Source organism: Podarcis pityusensis (assembly GCF_964106645.2).
Source record: "Podarcis pityusensis genome assembly, chromosome: W".
In the NCBI taxonomy this organism is placed as follows: Eukaryota; Metazoa; Chordata; class Lepidosauria; order Squamata; family Lacertidae; genus Podarcis; species Podarcis pityusensis.
Window position 1 is genome coordinate 5048842 of NC_138045.1, and position 27255 is coordinate 5076096.

The window sequence follows — 27255 nt, forward strand, 5'->3', positions numbered from 1 at the left end:
GCTAATTGCTGGGTCTGCGTGGCTACAGAGATCGATGGACGTCCGGCAGCCGGCATGGGGGCTCAGATGGACGCTATCTCCCTGGCAGTATCCCAACAACAAGGTTTCGGGCCCAGATTCACAGCACCTACAGGAGAGTAAAGCTGCAACAGACTGCGTCTGAGAGGTATGTCAAAAGCGAAAGAGAGGTTTTTCTCTGTTTACCTCGGAAGGAGCCTTTGGAACTCCGGCAGATTAATGGCTCTGGGAGCCAAGCCAGAGAGTTCGTGATTAATGGGCTGCCAAGATAACGAAGTCTTTGAAGGCATAAGAGACTCCCGGCTCAAAGGAAAAGCTGAAATGGAGTTTTTCCAAGCTTCTCAGGCTGAGGAGTGCCCAAAGTTAAATCGGCACAATTATGAAACCTGGGCAAAATGGTGTGAATCTTTGCTGCGTCAGTTTGGGGTGTGGCATACCGTTTCTGAGCCCCCCCCCAGTTCCTCTGACAGAGAAATGGGAGGCCGAAAATTTGAGGGCGATAGACGTAATCGTCTTGTCCGTCTCTCTGGAGGAGATAAAGACGCTAGCTGGCAATCTGACTGCACGTGGCATGTGGAATGCTTTGATGAAAGCTCACAAGCCAGTCATCCCAGCCCAGAATTTGACTGCATCGGAGGTCCTAGCTGTTTCCCAGAATGCGAGTGAATGCAGGGATGCTGAGGGCACCGGTTGCAAGCTGCAGGGGGAGCTGACCGTCACGTCATCCCAGGCAGCATTCCAGCCTCCAGGGGGAGCCAAGGAGTCGGCAGCTGAGACCTCTGTTTCTCGTGGGAACCAAGGTCATCGTCTTTGCAGAGGCCGGAAGGCCAGAGGTAAACAAAGACAGATGTCTGCAGATGGCCAGAAGCAGAGGGAGGGTGAAGAGCCCGCGCCAGGGAAAAACAAAGCTGTGTTTGCTGGCACTGCTTCACCAAAGGCTAAAGGCACGTCTGCTGACCAGAAGCGGGGGGGCAAGCTGCAAAAGCCCACGCCAGTGGAAAACAAGGTTATGTTTGCTGGCACTGCTTCACCAAAGGCTAAAGGCACGTCTGGTGGCCAGCAGCAGCAGGGGGGCAAGCTGCAAAAGCCCACGCCGAAGAAAAACAAGGGTTTGCTTGCTGTAAAGACTGCTCCAACAGCCAAAGGCAGATTTATTGTCGATTCAGGTGCGACCCGCCACGTTTCGAAGGATCGCCACCTGTTCATCTCCTTCAAGCCTCAGGAAGGTGAGATCCACCTGGCTGACGGAAGGACGTTGCAAATCGCAGGAGAAGGGACTGTGAAACTTGCAAGTTTGCACACAACCATCAGCGGTGTACTTTATGTTCCAGGCGCTGCAAGCAATTTGCTAAGTGTCCCACAGCTTACTGGGCGTGGTTTTCAGATTTCCTTCAAGAGGAGCGTCTGTGTCATCAGTAAAGGCAAAGAGGACTATTTGCATGCAAAGTTTATGGATGGTTTGTTCCATATAACTTATGATGACACTGCTGTTGTATCTAATGCTGATTCTTGTTGTGTTGCACAAACTAACCAAGTTCTTCATGCAGGATGCATTCATGATGCACATCGAAAGTTTGGTCATCTCTCTTGGAAGGCACTGGCCAAGATGCCAGAGGTGGTTGAGGGTTTGAACATCAAACCCTGTAAATTTCACATGAAATGTGTATCTTGTGCAGAGAACAAGGTGAAGGTTGCTCCAAAAGGCAAGGAATCTAGCAGGCAGGCTTCCAAGCCCTACCAGCTAGTGCATGCGGACCTGGTTGGTCCACTTACGCCCTCTTTAGGGGGAGCAAGGTACTTCATGGTTCTAATTGATTCTTTTTCCAGGTACATTCATGTGTTTTTGCTCGAACAGAAATCGCAAGCGTTTCAGAAGTTTAAGGCATTCTGTGCTTGGTTGGAGAATGCCCACGGCAAACGTATCGGTTGTTTGTTTACCGATCGAGGCGGGGAGTTCACTTCTCAGCAGTTTGAAGCTTTCCTGACTGAGAAGGGAATCCAGCATGACTTGTCAACGCCCAGATCGCCATGGATGAATGGGCTTGCGGAGCGAGCAAATCAGACATTGCTGCAAGGAATGAAAACCTTGTTGCATGATGCCAATCTCCCTGATAAGTTTTGGGGGGAGGCTTTGGGGAATTTTGTTTACAGTTTTAATCGCAGATTGTCATCACCCATTGGCTGTACCCCCTATGAGAAGATGTTTGGCAAGAAACCCAACACCAAACACATGAAAATCTTCGGATCTGACACGTGGGTACACACCCAACAAACCAACAAGCTTGGGAAGCGTGGGGCACATGGTTTGTTCATGGGGTACGAAAAAGGTGCATACAGGGTGTGGATGACTAACTCTAAGTCCATTAAGTTCACAAGGAGTGTTGAGTACAATCCTAAGTGGGGGGAAAATGTGGGAATTTTCCAGAGTTACCCAGAGGAGGATGAAGGTGATGTCAAGCAAGCAGCTAAAGCTGAGGAAGCTGCTGAGGATGAGGATGATGATGATGAGGATGATGATGATGATCAGAGTTCGGATTCCAGTTCAGTGGGCGGTGCTGCTGCTGGTGTCAGTGACAGTGATGACACAGCAGACTACCAGAGCGCTAAGGCCTCAGTCAGACCATCTGATGCGTCTGACAATGAACTGGAAGAACCACTGTTCACCATCGGTCAATTTTCTCCTAAGAAGGAGGAGATGAGTCCAGAAGACTTGCGTCTAGTACGTAGGTCTGAAAGGGCGACCAAAGGCAGACCTCCAAAGAGGTATGCTGATGAGTTTGCTAAGACAGCAACTGCTGTTCTTAGTAGCTCAGAGAAGGTGTGGGAACCTTCAAGCTTCAAAGAGGTTCAGGAGTTAACCTCTAAAGATGCTGAGCCTTGGCTAAATGCCATGAAGGCTGAAGTTGATTCCTTGAACAGGAACCAAACTTGGGAACTGGTACCGGTAGTCCCAGGAATGAGACTGGTTGGCAGCAAATGGGTCTTCAAGGCCAAGACAGACCAAAATGGCAAGGTAGTCAGACACAAAGCCAGATTGGTTGCCAGAGGTTTTTCACAGGTACCAGGACAGGATTACCACGAGACCTACTCTCCCACCGTCAAATATGAGAGCATTCGGCTGATGCTCAAGATCGCTGCAGAGGAGAAACTGCATGTTTCCCACCATGACATTAATACAGCTTTTTTGTACAGGATTTTGGGGGAGGAGCTGTTCATGCTTCCACCTGATGGGATGGAGATACAGAAGGGAATGGTCTGTAAACTGCGGAAATCCTTATATGGTCTTAAGCAGAGTGCCAGGTGTTGGAACACAAAACTCACTGAGACGTTGCTTTCTCTAGGTTTTCACCAGGGCAAAGCTGATCCATGTGTGTTTGTCAAGGAGGAGGGGCAAAACAAACTGTATTGTTTATGTTTTGTTGATGATCTTCTGATGTTTTGGAAGAATCAGGCTTTTTACCAAAGCACCCTAGCTCAGCTGAAGGAGCACTTTGACATGAAGGATCTTGGTGAGGTATCCAACTATCTTTCTCTGCAGGTGGAGAAGGACCAAACAGGTAATTTTCTGGTACACCAAACACAGAAAATTGCTGATGTGTTAACCAGGTTGAATTTGGTTGATGCAAACCCAGCAGACACACCGATGGTGACAGGTTACCAGGTAGACAGTACTGCTGAAGCGTTTTCTGACACAACGCTGTACAGATGCATTCTAGGCAAGCTGAATTTCATTGCCAGATGTTCAAGACCTGACATTGCTGTAAGCTGTAATCTGCTTAGCAGACATGCCAACAATCCTACAGTTCAGGATTGGAAAGCTCTGAAGCGCATAGCCCGCTATTTGAAAGGGACTATGCACTACAGGCTGAGGTTCACTAGTCAGAAGACTGGAGGTCTTGAAATCTTTGCTGATGCAAGTTTTGGAAGTGACACCACGGATGGTACAAGCACTTCTGGAGTATGCTACATGTACAACCACTGCCTGTTTGACTGGTTGTGCAGGAAGCAGACGACAGTGAGCCTAAGTTCCTGTGAAGCAGAACTCAATGCCCTGTCATTTTCACTCATGGATTGTGAATGGTTGATGCAACTGTTTAAGGACATCGGGGTTTCTGTGAAATGTCCTGTACAAGTGTATCAAGACAATAGATCTTGTTTGGCTTTGCTGAACTCCGAGAGTTGCAAGCAAAGAACCAAGTACTTGCAGATTAAGCTACATCGTGCAAGGGAGTGTATTCAGAAAGGACTGATTCGGGTGTCCTACATGGCAGGAAATGAAATTCCTGCTGATCTGTTGTCTAAGGTTGTTAACAGAGAACAACTTAAGGTTTATGTACAAAGGTTGCAATTGGGTTGAACCACAGGTACTACAGGTTACACGGAAAGGGGGAGGATGTTAGGATATTTCCGTTCCACCTTAAAAGGGAGCAGGCTTTGTGAGTAACAGAGTCTGCGCATGTCCTGTTCACAGGATGTTTATGCTTGCTGTTTCCTTTCGATTTCAGTCGGGCAGAGATGCTGACACAGAACGGTCATGTTTTTCTTTGTTCTGTTCAACGCTAAATAAAGTCTGTAAATATGCTCTTCTGCTCTTCTGCGGTGCAAGCTTTCTGGCTGTGTTTCTGCTGATAAAGGATGTGCACGAGCCTGGAATGTGGCAGTCAATTTCCAAGGCTTCGTGTCGCTAATTGCTGGGTCTGCGTGGCTACAGAGATCGATGGACGTCCGGCAGCCGGCATGGGGGCTCAGATGGACGCTATCTCCCTGGCAGTATCCCAACAGTGGGTGATCTGACACTAAGTAAAAGTGAAACAAAAGAAGTGCCATGGTCAGATCACTTCCTGGTGCAACTGGACTTCTATGCGACCCTTCCCCTCTGCAGGCAGGTGGGACCGATTCGGATGGTCCGCCCCCACCACTTAATGGATCCAATGGGCTTCCAGAGAGTGGTAGGGGATGTTTTATCCCAAGTTGATGGCCTTTCAGCTGATTCCCTGGTGGCTCGCTGGAATGTGGAGTTAACCAGGGCTATTGACTGTCTGGCTCCGAAGCGCCCTCTCCGATTCCATGGAGCGCGGACAACCCCGTGGTTTTCCCCGGAGCTGAGGGCGATGAAACAATCGTTGAGATGGCTAGAGCGCCGGTGGCGGAAAACTCATTCTGAATCAGACCGGAAACGGGCTACAGCTCAACGTCGAGCCTACCAAGTGGCAATGGCGACAGCGAAGAGGGCCTTCTTCACCGCCTCTATTGCATCTGCAGAAACAGCAGCAGGAGAATTTTTCAGGTGGTTCGCAATCTATCGGAACCACCTGCACCACCGGGGCCTGGTAGGGACCCCAAGATCTCCTGCAGTGCTTTCATAAAGTTTTTTGCAGATAAAGTTGCTCAGATTCAGAAGGAGGTAGACTCCACCGTGGGAGCAGGGCCAGGGCGGGAGAGTGCTAGAGTTCTGTCTAGTCTTGTTACATGGGATCAATTCCAAACTGTTACCTGTGAGGATGTGGACAGGCTGCTTGGACAAGTGAAACCGACCACCTGTCTCCTTGATCCTTGCCCATCCTGGCTGATAAAAGCGAGCCTGGAAGGGCTGGGCAATGGGCTCTGCGGGGTGGTGAATGCTTCCCTCTGTGAGGGAGCCTTCCCAGACCCGCTGAAAGAGGTAGTCATTAAACCGCTTCTTAAAAAAACATCTTTAGACCCGGCCAATTTGGCCAACTATCACCCAGTCTCAAATCTTCCATTCTTGGGCAAGGTGATTGAGCGGGTAGTTGCCGAACAACTCCAAGCACGCCTGGAGGATGCGGACCATTTGGATCCCTTCCAATTGGGATTCAGGCCTCACCATGAGACTGAAACTGCCTTGGTCGCGCTGGTTGATGACCTCCGGCGGGCTAGGGACAAAGGTGAGAGCTGTTTCCTAGTTCTGCTGGATCTCTCAGCGGCCTTTGACACCATCGACCGTAACATCCTTCTAGACTGTCTAGAGGGGCTGGGAGCTGGGGGCACTGTCATACGGTGGTTCCGCTCCTTTCTCCTGGGCCGTGTCCAGAAAGTGGTGTTGGGGGGGTGAGTGTTCAGACCCCTGGGCTCTCATTTGTGGGGTGCCTCAGGGTTCTGTCCTCTCCCCCATGCTTTTTAATATCTATATGAAGCCGCTGGGAAAGATCATCAGGGGGTTTGGGCTGGGCGTTCATCAGTATGCAGATGACATACTGACACCCAGCTCTACCTCTCCTTTAAATCAGAACCAGTGAAGGCGGTGAAGGTCCTGTGTGAGTGCCTGGAGGCGGTTAGAGGATGGATGGCAGCTAACAGATTGAGGTTGAATCCTGACAAGACAGAAGTACTGTTCTTGGGGGACAGGGGGCGGGCTGGTGTGGAGGACTCCCTGGTCCTGAATGGGGTAACTGTGCCCCTGAAGGACCAGGTGCGCAGCCTGGGAGTCATTTTGGACTCACAGCTGTCCATGGAGGCACAGGGCAGCTGTCTACCAGCTCCACCTGGTACGCAGGCTAAGACCCTACCTGCCCGCAGACTGTCTCGCCAGAGTGGTGCATGCTCTAGTTATCTCCCGCTTGGACTACTGCAACGCGCTCTACGTGGGGCTACCTTTGAAGGTGACCCGGAAACTGCAATTAATCCAGAATGTGGCAGCTAGACTGGTGACTGGGAGTAGCCGCTGGGACCACATAACACCGGTTCTGAGAGATCTGCATTGGCTCCCAGTACGTTTCCGAGCACAATTCAAAGTGTTGGTGCTGACCTTTAAAGCCCTAAACAGCCTCGGTCCTGTATAACTGAAGGAGCGTCTTCACCCCCATCGTTCAGCCCGGACACTGAGATCCAGCGCCGAGGGCCTTCTGGCGGTTCCCTCATTGCGAGAAGTGAGGTTACAGGGAACCAGACAGAGGGCCTTCTCGGTAGTGGTGCCCACCCAGTGGAACACCCTCCCTTCAGATGTGAAGGAAATAAGCAGCTATCCTATCTTTCAAAGACATCTGAAGGCAGCCCTGTTCAGGGAAGTTTTTAATATTTAATGCTGTACTGTTTTTAAAACTTGATTGGGGGCCGCCCAGAGTGGCTGGGGAAAGTCAGCCAGATGGGCGGGGTATAAATAATAAATTATTATTTTTATTATGAGGAAGAAGAAGAAGATGATGATGATGATGATAAGACGGGGAAGCTGAGGATGATGATCAGAGTTCTGATTCCAGCTCAGTGAGCAGTGCTGCTGCTGTTGTCAGTGACAGTGATGACACAGCAGACTACAAGAGCGCAAAGGCCTCAATCAGACCATCTGATGCGTCTGACACTGAACTGGAAGAACCACTGTTCACCATTGGCCACTTTTCTCCTAAGAAAGAGGAGGTGAGTGAAGAAGAGTTGCGTCTAGTACGCAGATCTGAAAGGGCCACAAAAGGCAAACCTGCAAAGAGATTTGCTGATGAGTTTGCTAAGACAGCAACTGCTGTTCTTAGTAGCTCAGAGAAGGTGTGGGAACCTTCAAGCTTCAAAGAGGTTCAGGAGTTAACCTCTAAAGATGCTGAGCCTTGGCTTAATGCCATGAAGGCTGAAGTTGATTCCTTGAATAGGAACCAAACCTGGGAGCTAGTCCCAGTAGTCCCAGGAATGAGACTGGTTGGCAGCAAATGGGTCTTCAAGGCCAAGACAGACCAGACTGGCAAGGTTTTCAGGCACAAAGCCAGATTGGTTGCCAGAGGTTTTTCACAGGTACCAGGACCGGATTACCATGAGACCTACTCACCCACCGTCAAGTATGAGAGCATTAGGCTAATGCTCAAGATTGCTGCAGAGGAGAATCTGCATGTTTCTCATCATGATGTGAACACAGCTTTTTTGTATGGGATTTTGGGGGAGGAGCTGTATATGCTTCCACCTGATGGAATGCACACACAGAAAGGAATGGTCTGTAAACTACGGAAGTCCTTATATGGTCTCAAGCAGAGTGCCAGGTGTTGGAACACAAAACTCACTGAGACATTGTTTTCTCTACGTTTTCACCAAGGCAAAGCTGATCCATGTGTGTTTGTCAAGGAGGAGGGGCAAAACAAACTGTATTGTTTATGTTTTGTTGATTATCTTCTTCTGTTTTGTACAGGCTTTGTACAAAAGCACCCTAGCTCAACTAAAGGAGCACTTTGACATGAAGGATCTTGGTGAGGTTTCCAACTATCTTTCTCTGCAGGTGGGGAAGGACCAAGCAGGTAATTTTCTGGTACACGAAACAAAGAAAATTGCTGATGTATTAACCAGGTTGAATTTGGTTGATGCAAACCCAGCAGACACACCGATGGTGACAGGTTACCAGGTAGATTATACTGCTGAAGCGTTTTCTGACACTACACTGTACAGATGCATTCTAGGCAAGCTGAATTTCATTGCTAGATGTTCAAGACCTGACATAGCTGTAAGCACTAATCTGCTTAGCAGACATGCCAACAATCCTACTGTTCAGGATTGTAAAGCTCTGAAACGCATAGCCTATTTGAAGGGGACTTTGCACTACAGGCTGAGGTTCACTAGTCAGAAGACTGCAGGTCTTGAAATCTTTGCAGATGCTAGTTTTGGAAGTGACACCACGGATGGTACAAGCACTTCTGGAGTATGCTACATGTACAACCATTGTCTGTTTGACTGGCTGTGCAAAAAGCAGACGACAGTAAGCCTAAATTCCTGTGAAGCAGAACTCAATGCCCTGTCATTTTCACTCATGGATTGTGAATGGTTGATGCAACTGTTTCAGGACATCAGAGTTTCTGTGAAATGTCCTATACAGGTGTATCAAGACTATAGATCCTGTTTGGCTTTGCTGAACTCAGAGAGTTGCAAGCAAAGAACCAAGTACTTGCAGATTAAGTTACATTGCGCAAGAGAGTGTATTCAGAAAGGACTCATTCAGGTGTCCTACATGCCAGGAAACGAAATTCCTGCAGATCTGTTGTCTAAGGTTTTTAACAGAGAACAACTTAAGGTTTGTGTACAGAGGTTGCAATTGGGTTGAACCACAGGTACTACAGGTTACACGGAAAGGGGGAGGATATTAGGATATAGTTCCGTTCCACCTTAAAGGGTCAGGCATGATTGTTGTGTATCACATGCCTGTTTACTCCCAGCACTGTCTGCTGGGAAATTCCATTTTATATATAGCTTTTGTTCCGGCTGTTTTCCTGGACACGGAGGCAAGCAGTCATGTTTTTCCTTTGTTCTGAACTACGTTGAATAAAGCTGTAAATATGCTCTCCTGTCTACATCTTTCGTTGTGGAGACTGCTGAAAGGGTGTGCACGGGCCTTGGAATGTCTCTGAGGCTCGTGGCGCTAATTGACTGATGCTGTTCCACGGGAGACCGGTGATTGTCCGGAGACAACTGGGGGCCTGCCTGATGCCTCCGTCTCCCTGGCAGTATCCCAACAACAGTATCATCTAATTGCCCAAATATTTAATCAGGATAAAGCAATAGGATTTGAAAAAGAAGAATCAAAATTACAAAAAGTATTATTACAAAACTCGAAAAAGAGTATATCCAAAATGTATAATTTATTATTAGAATGGGAGTTAAAGGATGAAGAAGTAAAAGAAGTTATGACTAAATGGGCATGCGATATAGGTTACACAATTTGGCTGGACCAGTGGGAGAAATTATGGAAATGTGATATTAAATTTACGGCATGTTACACAATCAGAGAAAATTTGATGAAAATGGTGTACCAACGGCACTTAACTCCGGTAAAATTGGCAAAAATTTACAAATTAAAATCAAATACCTGTTGGGGATGCAAGAAAGAAATAGGAACAATGTTTCATATGTGGTAGGAATGTCGACCTATTAAGCAATTTTGGAATGAAATATATGAAGAAATCAAAAAGATGTTTAAAATATCTTTCAGTAAAAAACCGGAGGCATTCCCTTTAGGCATAATCACAAACGATATTCCTGACAATCAAAGGAAAGTATTCCTTTATGCAACAACAGCCGCCAGGATGCTTATAGCAAAAAATTGGAAAAGGAGAAAAATTCCGTCAATGAAAGAATGGCAAATTAATTTTTGTGAATATATAAATCTGGCAAGACTCACAGCATTCATAAGGGGACAATAGGACCAGAAATTATTAAAAGTATGGGGATGTGCTAAAGAGTATATGAAAAAGCATTGTTCTAGAGTAAGCATATATAATGAATGATGCTTTACAGGCTTAAAGAAAAAGAAAAATGGTGTAAAAAAGTATAAAGATAGAAGTAATCTACATTAGACACAACAATTTAGTAAGAGTAAAAATTTTGAGGTCTTAGAATAAAGGAAGGAAGTCAATATATGTATATGTATGTAATGACTAGATTAGACTGAATATATGGTTTTCTTTGTAGATGTGTGCTTTTTCTTTTCTTTTTTGCGTTCAGTTTTTTTTCTTGTTTGTATAGTATTAGTTTGGATTCAATGTTTGTAATTTTTGTTATAATTTTGCATTGAAAATAAAATTTATTTTTTAAAAAAGAAGTTTGTCAGAGTGCCAATAAATCAGATTTATTGCAGTGCCGTTGCAGCAAACTCCGTGAGTCAAAGGATTTACGACCCACAAACTTTAACAAAACGTATTTAGCATAGAAAGTGAAGACATGGATTGGAATAATTCATGGGCCAAAAAACCCTTAGCATCAGTCTCAACTCATATGAGTGATTACATTTAAGCTGTTACATAAATGGCATCTGACACCACTAACATGCAGCTATATTAATAAATCATTATCATACTTGTGTTTGTAAGCTTGCAATACAATTGGTACAATGTTCCACATGTGACTTATGTACATCCTTTTTGGCAAAAGTTGTTCACAGGGTGGGGTGGGGGTGGGGGAAGCAACATCAAGCGGCAACATGCAGAATGCACATCAAGTTTAGGCCTGTTAACCATTTCCAGGGGAAAAAAGCTTAATTTCAATTGCAGCAACAAAACTACTAACACATTTGTAAAGCTGAGCAGGGTCTGGTATGGTTTCAAATTGGACAAGGGACAGCGTGTTGAGATTCCTACATTGCAGGGGGTTAGACTAGGTCACCCTCGGAGATCCCTTCAAACTCTACTGTTCCATGATTTTATACAAATAGTTAATTGATTCACTTTCCACTTGGTGGCACAGAAATGGAAGAGACTGGATCATTTACAGAATTCTGTGTGGAAGCAAGATGCACAGACAATTTGCCTTACTGGAAAAACGAACAAGGCGAGTACAAGCACTGAACAGCACAGAAGACATAGATGACTTTACTGAAACTTGTCATCCTTTCATTGGGTTTTCAAAATGATAACCCTGATGACTGGCATCCACCTGATTCACTCAGTGGACTCTGGCAGAATTTAATAAACTGATTTGTTCCGTGGGAATAAACGGAGGGAGGAGGGAGGGATGGGAAACGAAGACATTTGTTGTATGTGTTTCTGTGTTATATACTGAAAATCAATAAAATTGACTGAAGAAAATAAGAAGACAACAGTGCCAGTTAGCCCAAGGAGTCTGGCCTGTATGGCAGAGCCCCTGTAGGACTTAGCTCCGCCGAGCCTTCCTCTTTGAGGCATGGTGTGGGTGATGATTGTGGGGTGACAATGATAGTGCCAAATCCGGCTCCCTTCCCATGGCTTTTGCCTTTTCCACTTTGCAGAGCAGCTCACTGTCCTCAGCACTGATGGGCCGGATGATGTGGCCAGGCTGGGTGACAATGTGAGGAGCTGTCAGACGCTGAAAAGTACGCTGGGTGTTCCAAGTGGGGCCCATGGGTGCTTGGATGCTGCGTTCAAATTGCTTGCTGTTCTCAAAGGGGAAGGGCAGCTGGTTCACCTGCAGTGTAGCGAAGAAGTAGTTTAATGGCACCCTGAAAGTGGAAGGCTAGGAACAACACACAGCTAAGCAGGCAGTTCCTGGGAGTGAGGGGGCACGTGCACAAAGTCTTGGTGAGCTGCTTGCATTTTATTATTTTGTAGTTCCAACCTGCTCTATCAACCTTCAGGCAGATAAAACAATCCTTATAAAAAAATACCAAAAGAAAAGAATTGGTATCAGGTACACAGTACAGGCAGTGACCATTTTCTGCACATCTGACTGTCATCTGGCCACCAACATGCGTGCTGCTTTTGGCCCCAGAAAAGGGCAGAACGGGCTTATGCGCAACTGCTGACGTGTGCAATAACCCAGAACACAACCCCATGCAAACAGGGTGTTGCCTGTACATACCCAATCAAGTACATAGGAATTTGCCTTATAACAGGTTGGACTATTTATCCATCTGTCCTAGAACTGTCTACTTCTCAGCAATCCACGCACACACCTTTCCCATCACTTCATCCTTTTAAACTGGCGAGGCAGGGGATGGAAGCTGGGACTTTCTGCATGCAGAGCAGATGCTCTCCTGATTGAGCTATGGTCTTTCCTCAGTTAAATTCACAGAGTTTAATTACATTCCTGCATTGCAGGGAGTTAGACTAGACGACCCTTGAGGTCCCTTCCAACTATATAATTAAGAAGAAGTCAATTCTAACATCTTAGAATTCTATGAGTCTAAGAACATTTATACTGTATCTTCTTTTCCCCACATTGTTTCTGCAGCTGAAAGTGTGAACAGCAGCCTCCTAGGCCAGAGTGATAAACTCACCTGATGCACCCCTGCTAAAATATTGCGCTGTTCACTCAGGATAACATTGGGCAGGTGCCTGTTTTTCCTTGGGGTCCCAGCTGCTGGTTTGATAAGGAACCTAGAAGGCAAAAAAGAAAAGGAAGAAGGGAGGTGAAGCAGGTAACAGTTGGCAGTGACAGACCATTAAGCTTCCACCCTGAACATACCGTCTCTTCTTCATCTTACTCGGCCGTAGTCCTGCACCTCCCCACTCGCCCCATCCTGGAAGCACCAGATTGATAACTTTCGGTTTGCTGTTTTGCTCTGCCCGACGCTTTTCTTTCATAAAGTTGGCAACAACGTTGTCACTTGCAAAGGCCTCCCGGATCACCTGTCGCTGGTCTTTGCCCATCTCTAGCTGCAAGGGAGAAAAAGATCAGCAGGCAGGTGGACAAGGAGTCTCACAGGATTTCCAGACAATAGGTAACTAACACAGGAAGAGTATAATCTAACAGTGATCTTGATGCTCAATTGGAAATGAAATTGTTTTACAGAAAGTGCTGTTAAGCTTTTTTGAAGGCCCTGCTGGAGCCAAAAGACAGGTGTACAATGAACGAAGAGAACAGACAAATGAGTCTCCTCCCCACTTTGCATCCTTAACCAACAAGGAGCAAGATACTGCTGTGTGGCAAGGAACTGCATCCAATGAAAGCTCATTCGAGGAGATTGCTGAATTGCTTCTGCTCACAGAGTCTGACTCAGTGCAGGGATTTGGAGCAGGAAGGAATTTCTCTGCCCAGAGGACTGTCCAGGAGCTCTAGTGTTTGGATTTTAAAACACCTCCTTCCCTTTCCCAGCAGCATGTGACTCAGCTCGCTTGCAAGAATTCTCTGGAGCAGTTTGGTCCTCAAATACTTTCCTGTAGTACACAAGCTGTCTGCTTGAGACATGCTGGCATGATTCAAACTAAATGACAAAGCATGCTTTGTCACATTGCAGCCTACCCCAATGTGCCCCCCCCCCACAATACTGATGGACTCCAAATCCCATCATCCCCCAGTTAGCAAACCCAATGCTTACAGATAATGGGAGCCATAGTCAAACACCACCTGGAAGGCTGATCAGATAACAATACACTTGCATAACAAGAGACTCTTAATCTCAGGGTTGTGGGTTCGAGCCCCATGTTGGGCAAGAGTCCTGCATTGCAGGGGGTTGGACTAGATTACCCTCACGGTTCCTTCCATGGTTCCTTTCTACGATTCTATTATCGTCAGTGTGCTGCTGCTGTCCCTTCCTCTCTCCCCTTCTTTATGTGAAAGCAGGTTGAAATTACCTGCTTGTAAGCCCTGTTATGTCTGAACTTGTGGAACAGAAATTTGTTTTATCTGCTGCTCGTTAAAAAATAAACTAGCATATTGAAGACATCTAACCACAGTTCCTCAAGTTTGGACTTAACAGGGAACTGTGATTAATTCAAAAGTGAAAGCATAATAATGTCCCTTTGGTTATACAGTGGAACCTCGGTTCCCGAACACCTCCGTTGTTGTACGTTTCGGTTCTTGAACACCGAAAATCCGGAAGTAAATGCTTCCGTTTTCAAACACTTTTCGGAACCTGAACGTACAACATGGCTTCCGCTGAGTGGAAGAAGCTCTTGAAACCAATGGGAAGCCGTGCCTCGGTTTTTGAAAAAGCGAACGGATTTTGTCTGAGAACTGAGGTACCATTGTATTATTAGTTACTCCTATTTTAATGTCTAAGTTTCTCTAGGCATATAAATCGTACTAATGTTAATAGCCTAGTTTTTGTTTTTTGTAATTGCTGTTGTTGATGTTTAGGTGCTTTCACCAGGTTATTATTCATTCTTAATACTCTATTAGTATGTATGTATGTGTGTGTGTGTGTACGTGCACACACACATACACACACACAAAATGTGTGTGCATTCAAATAAAAACATTTTTTTAAAGGGGTAAAGTAGAAGCTTTCATCCTCCTTTCATACATGTGGAGGAGTGCATGAGCCTCAGGTTTCTTCTTCTAACAACAAACCCTAGTTTGCCATTCATTTCTGAACTGGGCTAGCCTGCTCTGAAAAAGCTAATCTGTGAAGGCAATGATTGGCTTTCTCATACAGTGAGACAGTTGGTCCTTTTAGCTCAGTGCTGGCTCTCCAATAACTCTAGGCAAATACTGCTTCCAACTCTGCTACCCAAAATCAGTTTTTAACGAGAAACAAAACAAGGAATGAACCAAAGCTCTTCTACATGTGATGCAAGGGGAACCTGTGGACCTCCTGATGTTATTGGACTACAACTACCCTTAGCATAGTTGGCTATGCTAACTGGAGCTGATGGGTGTTGACTAATGACATCTGGAGGGCCACAGCCCCGCCCCATCCCTAATGTAAAGCATACTCTCTACCATTGGTCTCTTCCCTGATGCATTGGGATAAGGCTCCCTGCAGCTGGAAAACAAACACGCCAAAGAGATTAAACCTTCTCCCTGACACACTAGCTTTCTCCCATTGGGGAGCTTTCAAAGATGAACACTTCCCATGTCGTTAGCCTGAAGGGACACAGTGCAAGTAAAGCGTTAGCACTTAGCTCTTCCGGATCCATGGAACCCCTGATTAACCCCTCCTAATGGTGCTCACCTCATCCTGTACAGCAGAAGGCAAAAACGGACACTGCATGGGACGAAGTGGTTGAGCCAGCACTGCCTTCAGATCAATCAGAGCCTTGTGCTTGGCTGTCTTATTGGAGGTCTGGGTCTTGCTATCCTTGGGCTGTAGCGATGACTCAGCTTCCAGAGGCTGCTGAAGTTCAGCACCGTTGACTTCCGGCATTCTGTTTTCCCGTGGGACTTCCTCTGGCTCCATGGCCTCCATATCCTCTAAGGTACGAAGCCGTTCCAGCTTCTCACTCAGGAGTGGCCCCTCTGGCACATGACTTGGAGGTGCTGGTAAAAGCAGGTCCGTCATCTTGGGCATTGCTTCCTCACCGTTAAGACCTGAAGCAAGAACACGACACAAATTATCATAGCATCTGAAGGGCACTGCTGGATCAGACATCACTCTAGCCCAGCATCCTGCAGGGTAGGAAAACCAAGGCTCTCTCTCCGTTGCTGCTCTTCAGCAACTGGTACTCAAGGGTACATTGCCTTGGAATGTGGATGCTCCATATTGCCATCATGGTTAATATCAGCAGACCCAAACATTTCACTAATCAACTTTTTTGAATACACCCCCCCCCCCCAGCAAGCCTACCCAGGCATATCATTTTAATACATCCATTTTTTTTCTAATTATTTTGAGTTTTAAAATAAATGCAAACATTTGTCAACTAGCTAAATAAAATGATTGCTTCTTACAGCAGTCAAAATATGCTTTTTTTCCCTGAAGGAAACACATGTAGCAAACAAACAGAAAAGAATTCTGATTAATAAAAGAATTAGGGATGGATTTTATTTCAGCAGACAATGCTAAAAGACGTGGTGTAGTATTTTACATTAAACCTGCACTTGAACCCAAGCTAATCCAAAAAGACGATAAAGGGAGGATTCTAATGGTACAAATCAAAGTCCAAGGAGAAAAGATAGTATTGGTGGGAATATATGCACCAAATGAAAATAAATCAAAATTCTTTCAAAAATTTGAAACAGATCTTTTGGAGATTGCAGATAAGAAGGTAATACTAATGGCAGATCTGAATGGGGTACCATCATTAAAGATGGACAGAACAATTAGGAAAAAACACACCAAAGAAGGTAGGCTACCCAAAGCATTTTTTTTTAAAATATATTTATTGAAGTTTCACATAAAAAGAGACATCTTAATAAGAGAAAGAAAAAAAAAAGAAATTTAAAAATAAAAAGAGAAATACACCATACAAAATACAAAGGAAAAAGAAAGAAAAAACAGTTAAAAACAATTCCTTCTTTTCATCATAACTTTTACATTAACTTATTTCCCGGACCTCCTCATACCTCCCTCTTTTGTATTCCAATTCAATTTGTTTGTCCAGCAATTCCTTTCCCTCCTTTTTAATCCCAATCCTTAATCTTAATATAATATAACATTAAGTTTTAACCTATTAAAAGCCAATTTTCCATTTCTTTTAACTTTTTTTAATCCTAATCCTTAATCTTGATCTATATATTAACTTTAAAGCCTGTACAGCTAGAAGCCACTTCATTTCAATCCAACATCACTCTAACATTCTTTAATTTTGCAATATTTCCGTAGGTAATCTTTGAATTTCTTCCAATCTTCTTCAACCGACTCTTCTCCCTGGTCACGGATTCTGCCAGTCATTTCCGCCAATTCCATATAGTCCATCAATTTCATCTGCCATTCCTCCAGTGTGGGTAGCTCTTGTGTCTTCCGATACTTTGCGATGAGTATTCTTGCTGCTGTTGTAGCATACTGTCAGAGCTGGCTCCAGGTCCCAGCTCACAGAGGACCAACGCTAGCCGGCAGTAATGTACAAAAGTCTTTATTGAAGTACAGTTTCCATTTTCAAGCCGCAGCGCCCCAGCTCTACGTCTAGGGGTTAGATCGGCGAAGCTCCATCTGAGTCTCCGCCCCCTGTACACCAGTTTAAGATTCTAGCCTTACTCCACCTCTTACGTCTCTCCTTTCTCCTCTGGGTCCTGCTACCCCCCGGGGTCCCTTCCTTCCTGGATTCTTCTGACGCTGACGTTGACCCCCCTGACTCCTCCCCCTCTTTTCGGCGGGCTTTGGGACCTGGCTCCCTATCCGGGCTGCCAACTGCGCCGCCCTCCTGTACATTTGAACTTGGCGCGCGCGCCCAGCCTTCAACCTTCCTCTCGACCGTTTCCTCGCTCCCCGACGGAGGCGTGGCCAATCCTGACTCATGTCCTCCCACTGGCAGTGTGCCGCCTGATCCCGATGCCTGGGACTCCTCCCCCCTACTGCACTCTGGTGTGGACGCTGGTCCTGATTTCCAACTGCTGCTCTCTGAGTCCCCTCTGGCCCCTTCTTCCTGGGGTGTCCCCCTCGGCACCCCCCTTGCTCTGACCATGGGAGCCCCTTTCTGTGAATCTTCCGATTCGCTGGAAAGACTCAGAGACCTCGGACCGCTGTCATCGCTAACATTTCCTTCGGACTCCTCCCCCTCGCTCTCTATTTCCTCCCTTTCCTGTGCCTCTGCTCCTGAACCCCTGACACATACATAAAAAAAGTTCTATCCTTTTTTAACACCAATTGGCCGACTATGCCCAGGAGAAAGGCCTCTGGTTTCTTCAAGAAGGTATATTTAAATACCTTTTTTAATTCATTATATATCATCTCCCAGAAAGCCTTAATCTTTGGGCACGTCCACCAAAGGTGAAAAAATGTACCTTCAGTTTCTTTACATTTCCAACATTTATTATCAGGCAAATGGTAGATTTTTGCAAGCTTGACTGGGGTTATGTACCACCTGTATATCGTTTTCATAATATTCTCTCTTATGGCATTACATGCCGTAAATTTCATACCTGTGGTCCATAACTGTTCCCAGTCAGCAAACATAATGTTGTGTCCTACATCTTGTGCCCATTTGATAATAATAATAATAAAAAAATTTATTTATATCCCGCCCTCCCCAGCCAAAGCCGGGCTCAGGGCGGCTAACAACAATAAAACAGTATAAAAGTATAGCATAAACAACACTCTAAAATCATTCATTATAAAATTAATTAATTCAGGCCACTGGCAACCATTGGGCCAGAGCTCCGCAAAGATTGCCGAGGGAGGGAGTCAGGCTGTGCCCTGGCCAAAGGCCTGGTGGAACAGCTCTGTCTTGCAGGCCCTGCGGAAAGATGTCAAGTCCCGCAGGGCCCTGATCATAACAGATTTCACCGTTTCATCCTGAGTGTTCCATTTCAGCAGCAAGTTATACATTCTTGACAAAGTCTTAGTTTTGGGTTCTAACAGTTCTGTTTCTAATTTTGATTTTTCCACCTGGAAGCCAATTTTCTTGTCCAAATTGTATACCTCCATTATCTGATAATAATGAAGCCAGTCTCGCACTTTGTTTTTTAATTTTTCAAAACTCTGCAATTTCAATCTATCTCCATCTTGTTCCAAGATTTCCCAATATTTCGGCCACTTGACCTCCATATTGAGCTTTTTCAAGGCTTTCGCTTCCTTGGAGTTTTGTTTTCCAATAAATCCTTGTATCTTATCCAAACATTAAACAATGCTTTCTTGACAATGTGATTTTTAAATGCTTTATGTGCTTTAACCTTATCATACCACAGATATGCATGCCATCCAAATACATTGTTAAAACCTTCCAAATCCAAAATGTCAGTGTTTTCAAGAAGCAGCCATTCTTTCAACCAGCAGAAAGCTGCTGATTCATAGTAAAGTTTAAGGTCTGGCAGGGCAAATCCACCTCTATCCTTTGCATCTGTTAGTATTTTAAATTTTATTCTGGGCTTCTTGCCCTGCCAGACAAATCTGGAAATATCTCTCTGCCACCTCTTGAAACAGTCCATTTTGTCCACAATTTGCAATATTTGAAACAGAAATAACATTCTAGGCAATACATTCATTTTTACCGCAGCAATCCGGCCCAGCAGTGAAAGCTTCAAATTTGACCAAATTTCTAAATCTTTTTTCACTTCAGCCCAACATTTTTCATAGTTATCTTTGAATAAATTCCCATTTTTTGCTGTCATATTAATCCCCAGGTATTTGACTTTCTTAGCCACTGTTAAACCTGTCTCATTCTGAAACCTTTCTCTCTCCATTGGTGTTAAATTTTTCTCTAAAACCTTAGTTTTTAACTTGTTCAATTTAAATCCTGCGACCTGACCAAATTCTTCAATCAATTCTAAAACCCTTTTGGTACTAGATTCTGGCTCCTGTAACGTCAGTACTAAGTCACCTGCAAATGCTCTCAGTTTGTACTGTTTAGTTCCGACCTGTATACCTTTAACCAGCTGGTCCCTTCTTATCATGTTCAACAAAACCTCCAGGACCGAAATAAAAAGTAGTGGGGAAATTGGGCAACCTTGTCGTGTCCCTTTTTCTATTTTAAATTCTTCCGTCACCACATTATTTACAATTACAATTACAATTAATTTAGCCTTTTGTTCTGAATAAATTGCACTTATACCATTTTCAAAGCCTTGGCCTACCCCCATACTCTGTAAGTTCTTCTTCATAAAGCTCCAAGAAATATTGTCAAAAGCTTTCTCCGCGTCCACAAATATCAAAACTGCTTTAGCATTTATATTCACTTCTAGTTTTTCCAAAATATCAATTATATTCCTCAAATTGTCAGACAAATGTCTTCCTGGGAGAAAGCCCGCTTGATCTTTATGAATCTCTTCCATCAACACTTTTTTAAATCTCTTAGCCAAAATGTCTGCAAAAATTTTGTAATCCACATTGAGTAATGATATGGGACATTTTTTGATATGACAGAGACACTGAATTTAATAGATATCTGGAGAGTAAAACATGTGCTTGATAAACAGTTAACCTTTCTTCACATGTACATGGCAGTAGTGCCAGACTGGATGCAGTTTGAATTTCAAAAGAATTAGAATCAAAAGTTTAAAAAATTGAAATAGATCCCAGAGCATTGTCGGATCATAGTCCTATAATAATGGAAATTCTGAAAGAAAGTCAATACACCTTTAGATGGAGATAGAATGAAGATCTATTAGATGATAAAATCTTGTTAGAAAAGGCAAAAAAGGTTCTGGGAGATTACTTTGAATTTAATCTTAATAATAGAACCAGGCTGCAAACAGTATGGGATGCTAGCAAAGCAGTCATGAGGGGACTGTTTATACAACAAAACTCAATTAAGAAAAAGGCAAGAGAAAAGAAAAGAAATTTTAGATGAAATTTCAGAGAAAGAAAAATAATTAATAAAAAACCCCAGTAAAGACACAGTTAAACAGGCAATTAAACTATTAGAAATTCAATACTCAAAGTTGATTAATGAGGAAATAAGCTGGAAGAATTGATGCTTTTGAATTATGGTGCTGGAGGAGACTCTTGAGAGTCCCATGGACTGCAAGAAGATCAAACGTATCCATTCTTAAGGAAATCAGCCCTGAGTGCTCACTGGAAGGACAGATTGTGAAGCTGAGGCTCCAATACTTTGGCCACCTCATGAGAAGAGAAGACTCCCTGGAAAAGACCCTGATGTTGGGAAAGATGGAGGGCACAAGGAGAAGGGGATGACAGAGGATGAGATGGTTGGATGGTGTTCTTGAAGCTACCAGCATGAGTTTGATCAAACTGCGGGAGGCAGTGGAGGACAGAAGTGCCTGGCATGCTCTGGTCCATGGGGTCACGAAGAGTCGGACACAACTAAACAACAACAACAAGCTGGAAAATTAAAATGATGAAACAAAAGTATTTTGAACACGCCAACAAGCCAGGGAAATTACTGGCATGGCAAATGAGGAAAAGTGAGCAAACAAATTATATAAATAAGATAAAACTTTGAGGAGAATCAGAACTTACAGGGTTAAACAGTTCTGTGTGATGTCTCACATTCTGAGGCGTGGGTTTGGTTCACATACGGGAATCTTTCTTTGTGTGTGAGTTTCCTTTCGTTTTTGGCTGAGAGACGAAAGAATGTCCGCTCTCTCGCCGGGCTGATTTATGATGTTTTTCTTCTCATTAAAGGCTGTTAGAGATTAGCAAGAAGCCTGCGTTCAGTCTGATTTATTATCCACACACAAGGCAACACTTTCTACCGCTGCAGAACTCTGCTACGAACTCTGCTAAGAGTTCAGGCTTTCCCTATCGGCATAAGCGTCCATCAGCACAGGGGAAGTGTGCCGGGCGCCATCTTATCTCAGCAAAAACATAATGGTAAGATCACTGACAAACCAAAGGAAACATGGGAAGCCTTCATTAAGTACTTTACAGAGAAGTGGCAGGCTTTAAGCTGAACATAACAAAAACAAAAATGCTTGTTAAAAATGTAACCACGGAAGAAAAGGACGACTTAGAAAAAATATTGGGCCTGAAAATCTCCTCAAAAGCGAAATACCTGGGTATTGGGATCACCCCCAAGAACATAAACTTATTTCAGGATAATTACACCAAAACTTGGTTAGAGATTAGAAAAAACTTTGAAACCCGGAGTAAATTAAAATTAACATTTCTGGGTAGGATTTGCATTATAAAGATGAATGTGCTTCCAAAATTAATCTTTTTATTTCAAATGATTCCAATACTGGGCGAAGCAGGTTGTCTCAAGATATGACAAAGAGAAATTTCCAAATTCCTGTGGGAAGGGAAGAAACCTAGAATTAAACACCTGATCTTAATAGACATAAAAGAGAGAGGAGGCTTTTCTCTACCCGACCTAAAACTTTACTACGAGGCAGCCTGTTTCACCTGGCTAAAAGATTGGTGCACATTGCAGGATCCGGACCTCCTGGATCTGGAAGGTTTTGACAACCGTTGGGGATGGCACGCCTTCCTGATATATGGAAAAGCGAAAATTCGTAAAAAGTTTACCAACCATATAATAAGAAAGTCACTCTTTGCTGTATGGGAAAAATATAAAGACCTGATGGAGCCTAAAGTCCCGTGGTGGACTTCTCCAATAGAAGCCATAGCAGTAAAACGGAAAAATACTTAGGAAAGCTGGCCAACATATAAAACACTTCTAAAAAATGAAGATAACCAAATAAAATTAAAAAACTTTGAGGAAATAAGAGAACACATCTCAGACTGGTTCCAATACCATCAGTTATTTGAAAAATTTAAATCTGACAAACAAAAGGGGTTCTCAACAGAAATTTCCCGATTCGAATCTGATCTTGTAAATTCTAAAAGAAAAGCTCTTTCCAAAACTTATCGACTCCTTCTTGACTGGACAGTCAAGGAGGAGGAGGTAACAGTGGCAATGGTGAGGTGGTCACAAGATTTTGGCCATTCAGTAACCATGGCCCAATGGGAAAACTTATGGAAGATCAATTGGAAATTCACAAATTGTTACACAATTAGAAAGTACTTTACAGATTCTTATAAAAAAAGAATTGTAAAGACGACACTGATGGAAGAATATATAAAAAGCAGCAATCTCCCAAAAATAAAAGATGAAAAACGGTTATTATTAAATGCTGAAATAACATCACAGGAAATATTAGATGAAATAAATCAAGCAAAGACAGGCAAATCCCCATGACCAGATGGAATTTCAGCAAAGTATTATAAAAAATCAAATGAACAGCTTGTGATTCCCTTAAAAGATATGATGAATGAGATTTTAAAAACAGGGGAAGTCCCAGAAACATGGAAAGAGGCCTATATAACATTAATACCAAAACAAGATTCAGATATAACACTAGTAAAATATTATACGCCCATCTCACTATTAAACAATGATTACAAACTGTTTACATATATCCTTGCTAACAGAATGAAAAGTTCTTTGGAGGAACATATACACCAAGACCAAGCAGGATTTTTTCCAGGTAGACAAATGAAAGATATTATCAGAAACGTTTTAAACATAATTGAATACCTGGAAGTGCAAAATGAAAAACAAGCAGCATTTATGTTTATAGTTGTCAGGGGTTCAGGGACAGAGGCACAGGGTAGGCAGGAGATGGAGAGCGATGGGGATGAATCCCAGGACAGCGAGGAAGAGGATGACAATGACTCAAGAGATTCCATGAGTCTTTCCAGCGAATCAGAGGATTCCCAGAAGGGGGCGCCGGTGGTCAGGGCCAGGGGAGCCCCAGGGGGGACGTGTCAGGAACAGGGGGCCAGCAGGGGATCCCAAAGTGGCAGCTGGGCGTCAGGACCAGCCTCCCCGCCAGAGTGCAGCGAAGGGGGTGGAGGTTCCAGTGTATCAGGGGAAGCAGCTCCGGCAGCAGAGAAAGGAGGGAGGTCGGAGCAAGCCACCCTCCCGGAAGGGGAGGGGAGTAGTGAAGGGAGTAGTGTAACTGTCAAAAGGAAGGTTAGAGGTTGGGCGCGCGCGCCAAGTTCAAATGTAGAGGCGCGCGGAAGTACAGGGAGCCCGGAGGAAGAGCCAGGTCCCAAAGCCCGCAGGAGGGGGGAAGAGCAGTCTGGGGATTCCGCGTCAGGGGAATCCAGGAGGGGCGAAACCCCAGGGGGCAGGAAGACCCTGCGGAAAAGGAAAGAGAGGAAGAGGTGGAGCAGCGCAAGCTTCTTAAACTGGTGCAGGGGAGGGACTGACTCAGAGGGGACTTCAACGGTCTAAGCGTAACAGACGTGGGGCTGCGCGCCTCGGATGTGAAGCAAACAATGAACTGCAATAAACACTTTTGTATATAAGAAGAGATTGGCGTTGGTCTTTTGTGAGCTGAGACCTGAGGCAGCCCTGACAGTAAGTCCCCTCTCACAGAAACCGCAAAAAATTTTTTGCAAAGCTCACGAAGTTTGGCAGACATGACTACTGAGGAGCAGATAACGACCCTGCAAAACGCAGTCGCTGAACTCTCCGCTGCAGTACGGGTCTCTCAGAAGACAGTTGCCGAAGCAGAAGCGCGATGCCAGGATCTGCAAGCCAGGTGGGATCAGGCGTGCAAAGAGGGGTTCCCGGGGTCCAGATCAGAGGGAATCGGACTCGGACGGAGGGGGGGCAATTTAGTAGCCCACTTCGATGGAAACCTGAAGCGTTATCCCAGTTTCAGAGCAGACGTCGTATACGCGCTGCATTTGCTTCGGAAAGACTTCAAAGATGAGGAGGAGAAGGTAGGCTTTATTGTGTCCCACTTGCATGGGGAAGCTAGAGCCTGGTTACGCAATTTGTGGCACGAAGATGGTCCTGCCCGCAGGAACTCTGATGAATTTATCAAAGCCATGGATGCTTGCTTCCAATCTACAGTTGATGTTGATGTGGCGCGCCGGGAGATGCATGGATTGCGGCAGGGCAAGGCTACAGTGCGTCAGTACCATTCTCGCTTTTTTGCTTTGCTGAATGTGCTGGGCTGGGAAAAGGACTCATTGGCAGTGAGAGACTTGTTCTGGGAGGGGCTTCATGGCTCCGTAAAAGATGAGTTGGCCAGGGGGGACAGACCTCAAACCCTAGCAGACGTCGTGCAGAGGGCACTCACGATAGGAGTGCGCCACGAAGAACGCCCTTGGCACAGTGAGGAGGGGCGCCAAGTCCGCGCACCAGCTAGAGCGCCTCCTTTTCTTCCCAGCGACCTGGGACGTACGCATCCCTCGCCTAGGCTGAGGGAGGGGGAGGAACCAATGGAACTGGGTGGTGCAAAGGCTCAGACAGCTGCCGGAGCCTCAGCGTCCGGAGCAGTCAAGGCGAAGCCTCCTAGAGGGACCAGGAAGTGTTACGTCTGTGACAGTGCGCAGCACATGGCCAAAGAGTGTCCCCAGAGGCTCCAGAAGCACACTGCAGCCTTAGCAACAGTAACAGGGGAAGCGCTCCAAGGAGAGCAGTTTCAGGGAAACGACAATGCCTGGCTGGAAGCAGACATGCTGGGGCTCAGCCAGGCAAGTCAGTGAAGCAGTCCCCAGCGCTTTTGCAGCCTACAGACCCCTTACCACCCAAGCCAGTGGTGCAGCTCACTGCTACTCTCCAGCTACCTAATGGACTCACCCTGGAAGTCCCCATTACAATTGACTCAGGGAGCAACGCAGACTTCGTGGGGATGCAGTTCATCAAGCAGCATCGCATAGCGCTACTACCAGCCACGCTGCCTCTGAACGTCGTCACGGTAGATGGCAGGAAGTTGCTGGGCGGGCAAGTGGTACAACAGACGCCACCCATGCTGCTGAAAATTGGGAATCATCGCGAGGTCATCAGTTTCAATGTCACCCGACTGTCAGACACGCCTATAGTGTTAGGCATGAGTTGGCTGGATAGACACAGCCCATCATTAGCGTGGTACCAGCGGCAGCTCACCTTTGGCTCGTCCTACTGCGCACAACATTGCATCCAGACCGGCCAGGAGGAGGAGGGTCAGGAGGAAGGGCAACAGTTGCATCTAGGCATGGTGCAGGCAGTGCCCCACAAGTACAAGGGGTTTTTTGAGGTCTTCTGCGAAAAAGAAGCTGACCAATTACCACCCCACCGGCCCTACGACTGTGCAATTGACCTCTTACCAGGGGCGACGCTACCGACTGCGAAGCTGTATTCCATGTCTGAAGATGAGATGCAGGAACTCAGGGAGTTCATAGATCACAATTTGAAGCGGGGATTCATCCGAGAATCCAAGGCAGTGGGGGGCAGTCCTGTGTTTTTCGTGAAGAAGAAGGACACGCCCCAAAAAAGGCTCATTGTGGACTATAGGGCCATAAACTCGATGACAAAGCCCAAGGCCTTCCCCATGCCCAAAATTGACGACCTGCTCGCGACGGTAAGGAAGGGGAGGATCTTCACCAAGTTGGATTTACGCGGAGCATACAATCTAATACGCATGAGGGAAGGTGACGAGTGGAAGACGGCCATGTTCACACCGCTGGGCACCTATGAATACAGAGTTATGCCGTTTGGTCTCCAAAATGGCTCCCACTGTTTCCAAGCCTTCATGCACCACGTGCTAGCGGGACTCCTCTACAAGAAGTGCGTATGCTTCCTCGACGACATTCTGATCTTCTCAGAATCGCGGGAGACTCACGAGAGAGACGTAAAGGAGGTCCTGCAGAGGCTGCGGGAGCACAGACTCTACGCCAAACTGGAGAAGTGCCAGTTCGACGTGACGGAGGTGGATTTCCTGGGCTACCGGCTGTCCGACAAGGGACTAGCCATGGACAGCGCCAAGGTCCGCGCGGTGTTGGACTGGAATAGCCCGCGCAATCGGAAGGAAGTCCAGAGGTTCGTCGGCTTCGCCAACTTTTACCGCAAGTTCATCAGGGGTTTCGCGAAAGAGACGGCAGCTATCACGGACACCCTCAGTTCCAAGAAGAAAAAGTTCACATGGACGGACCAGGCGGAGCAGTCCTTCAGGAGACTTAAGAGCCTCTTCGCGTCCGAAGAACAGCTGCTACACGTGAATCCCGGCAGGCCCATGCGGGTTGAAACTGACGCATCTGACAGAGCAGTGGGGGCCGTCCTCTTGCAGGAAGATCCGCAAGGGAACTGGAGGCCCTGCGCTTTCTATTCCCGGAAGCTCAGCAAGTCGGAACAGAACTACACCATCTGGGACAGGGAGTTGTTGGCCATCCACGCGGCTTTCAAGGCGTGGCGGCACTTCCTCATCGGAGCCAAGCACACTGTGCAAGTCCGCACGGACCACAAGAACCTAGAGTATTGGCGCACGGCGAAGCTCCAGAGCCAGAGGCACATAAGATGGGCGGAGTTCTTTGCGGATTTCGACTTCAGGATAGAGTATATCCCGGGAGACAACGACGTCATAGCGGATGCCCTCTCCAGGAAACCGCAGTATCTCGAGGAAGCGGCACCAGTGGCAGCCAGGCACATTTTCGCACCGCAGGCATGGGCATGCGCTTCCGCCGCCGTGGACCTGGACGCGGTACGACGCGCGCTACAGACGGATCCATTCGCACAATCCAAGATGGAGGAGGTGCGCAGAGGGACAGCAAAGGACGACGAATTCCAGATACGCGACGGCCTGCTAACCCGCAAGGGTGCTCTCTACGTGCCGGGAGACGATCTCCGCGCGAAG

The 27255-nt window shown here is 45.8% G+C and overlaps 1 protein-coding gene across 1 annotated transcript in view; it reads right to left on the minus strand.

Annotated features, from left to right (window-relative positions):
• Positions 1 to 10548: 10548 nt before the first annotated feature.
• LOC308467738 (U3 small nucleolar RNA-associated protein 14 homolog A-like) overlaps positions 10549 to 27255 on the minus strand; it is a 40134-nt gene continuing 23427 nt past the window's right edge. Inside the window, exons 11-14 of the mRNA XM_080989434.1 lie at positions 15305 to 15660; positions 12874 to 13064; positions 12686 to 12785; positions 10549 to 11874 (exon numbers count right to left, since the gene is read on the minus strand). Of these exons, the coding sequence (XP_080845560.1) occupies positions 11584 to 11874; positions 12686 to 12785; positions 12874 to 13064; positions 15305 to 15660 (938 nt within the window). The 3' untranslated portion in view covers positions 10549 to 11583. The remainder of the gene's footprint in view (positions 11875 to 12685; positions 12786 to 12873; positions 13065 to 15304; positions 15661 to 27255) is intronic.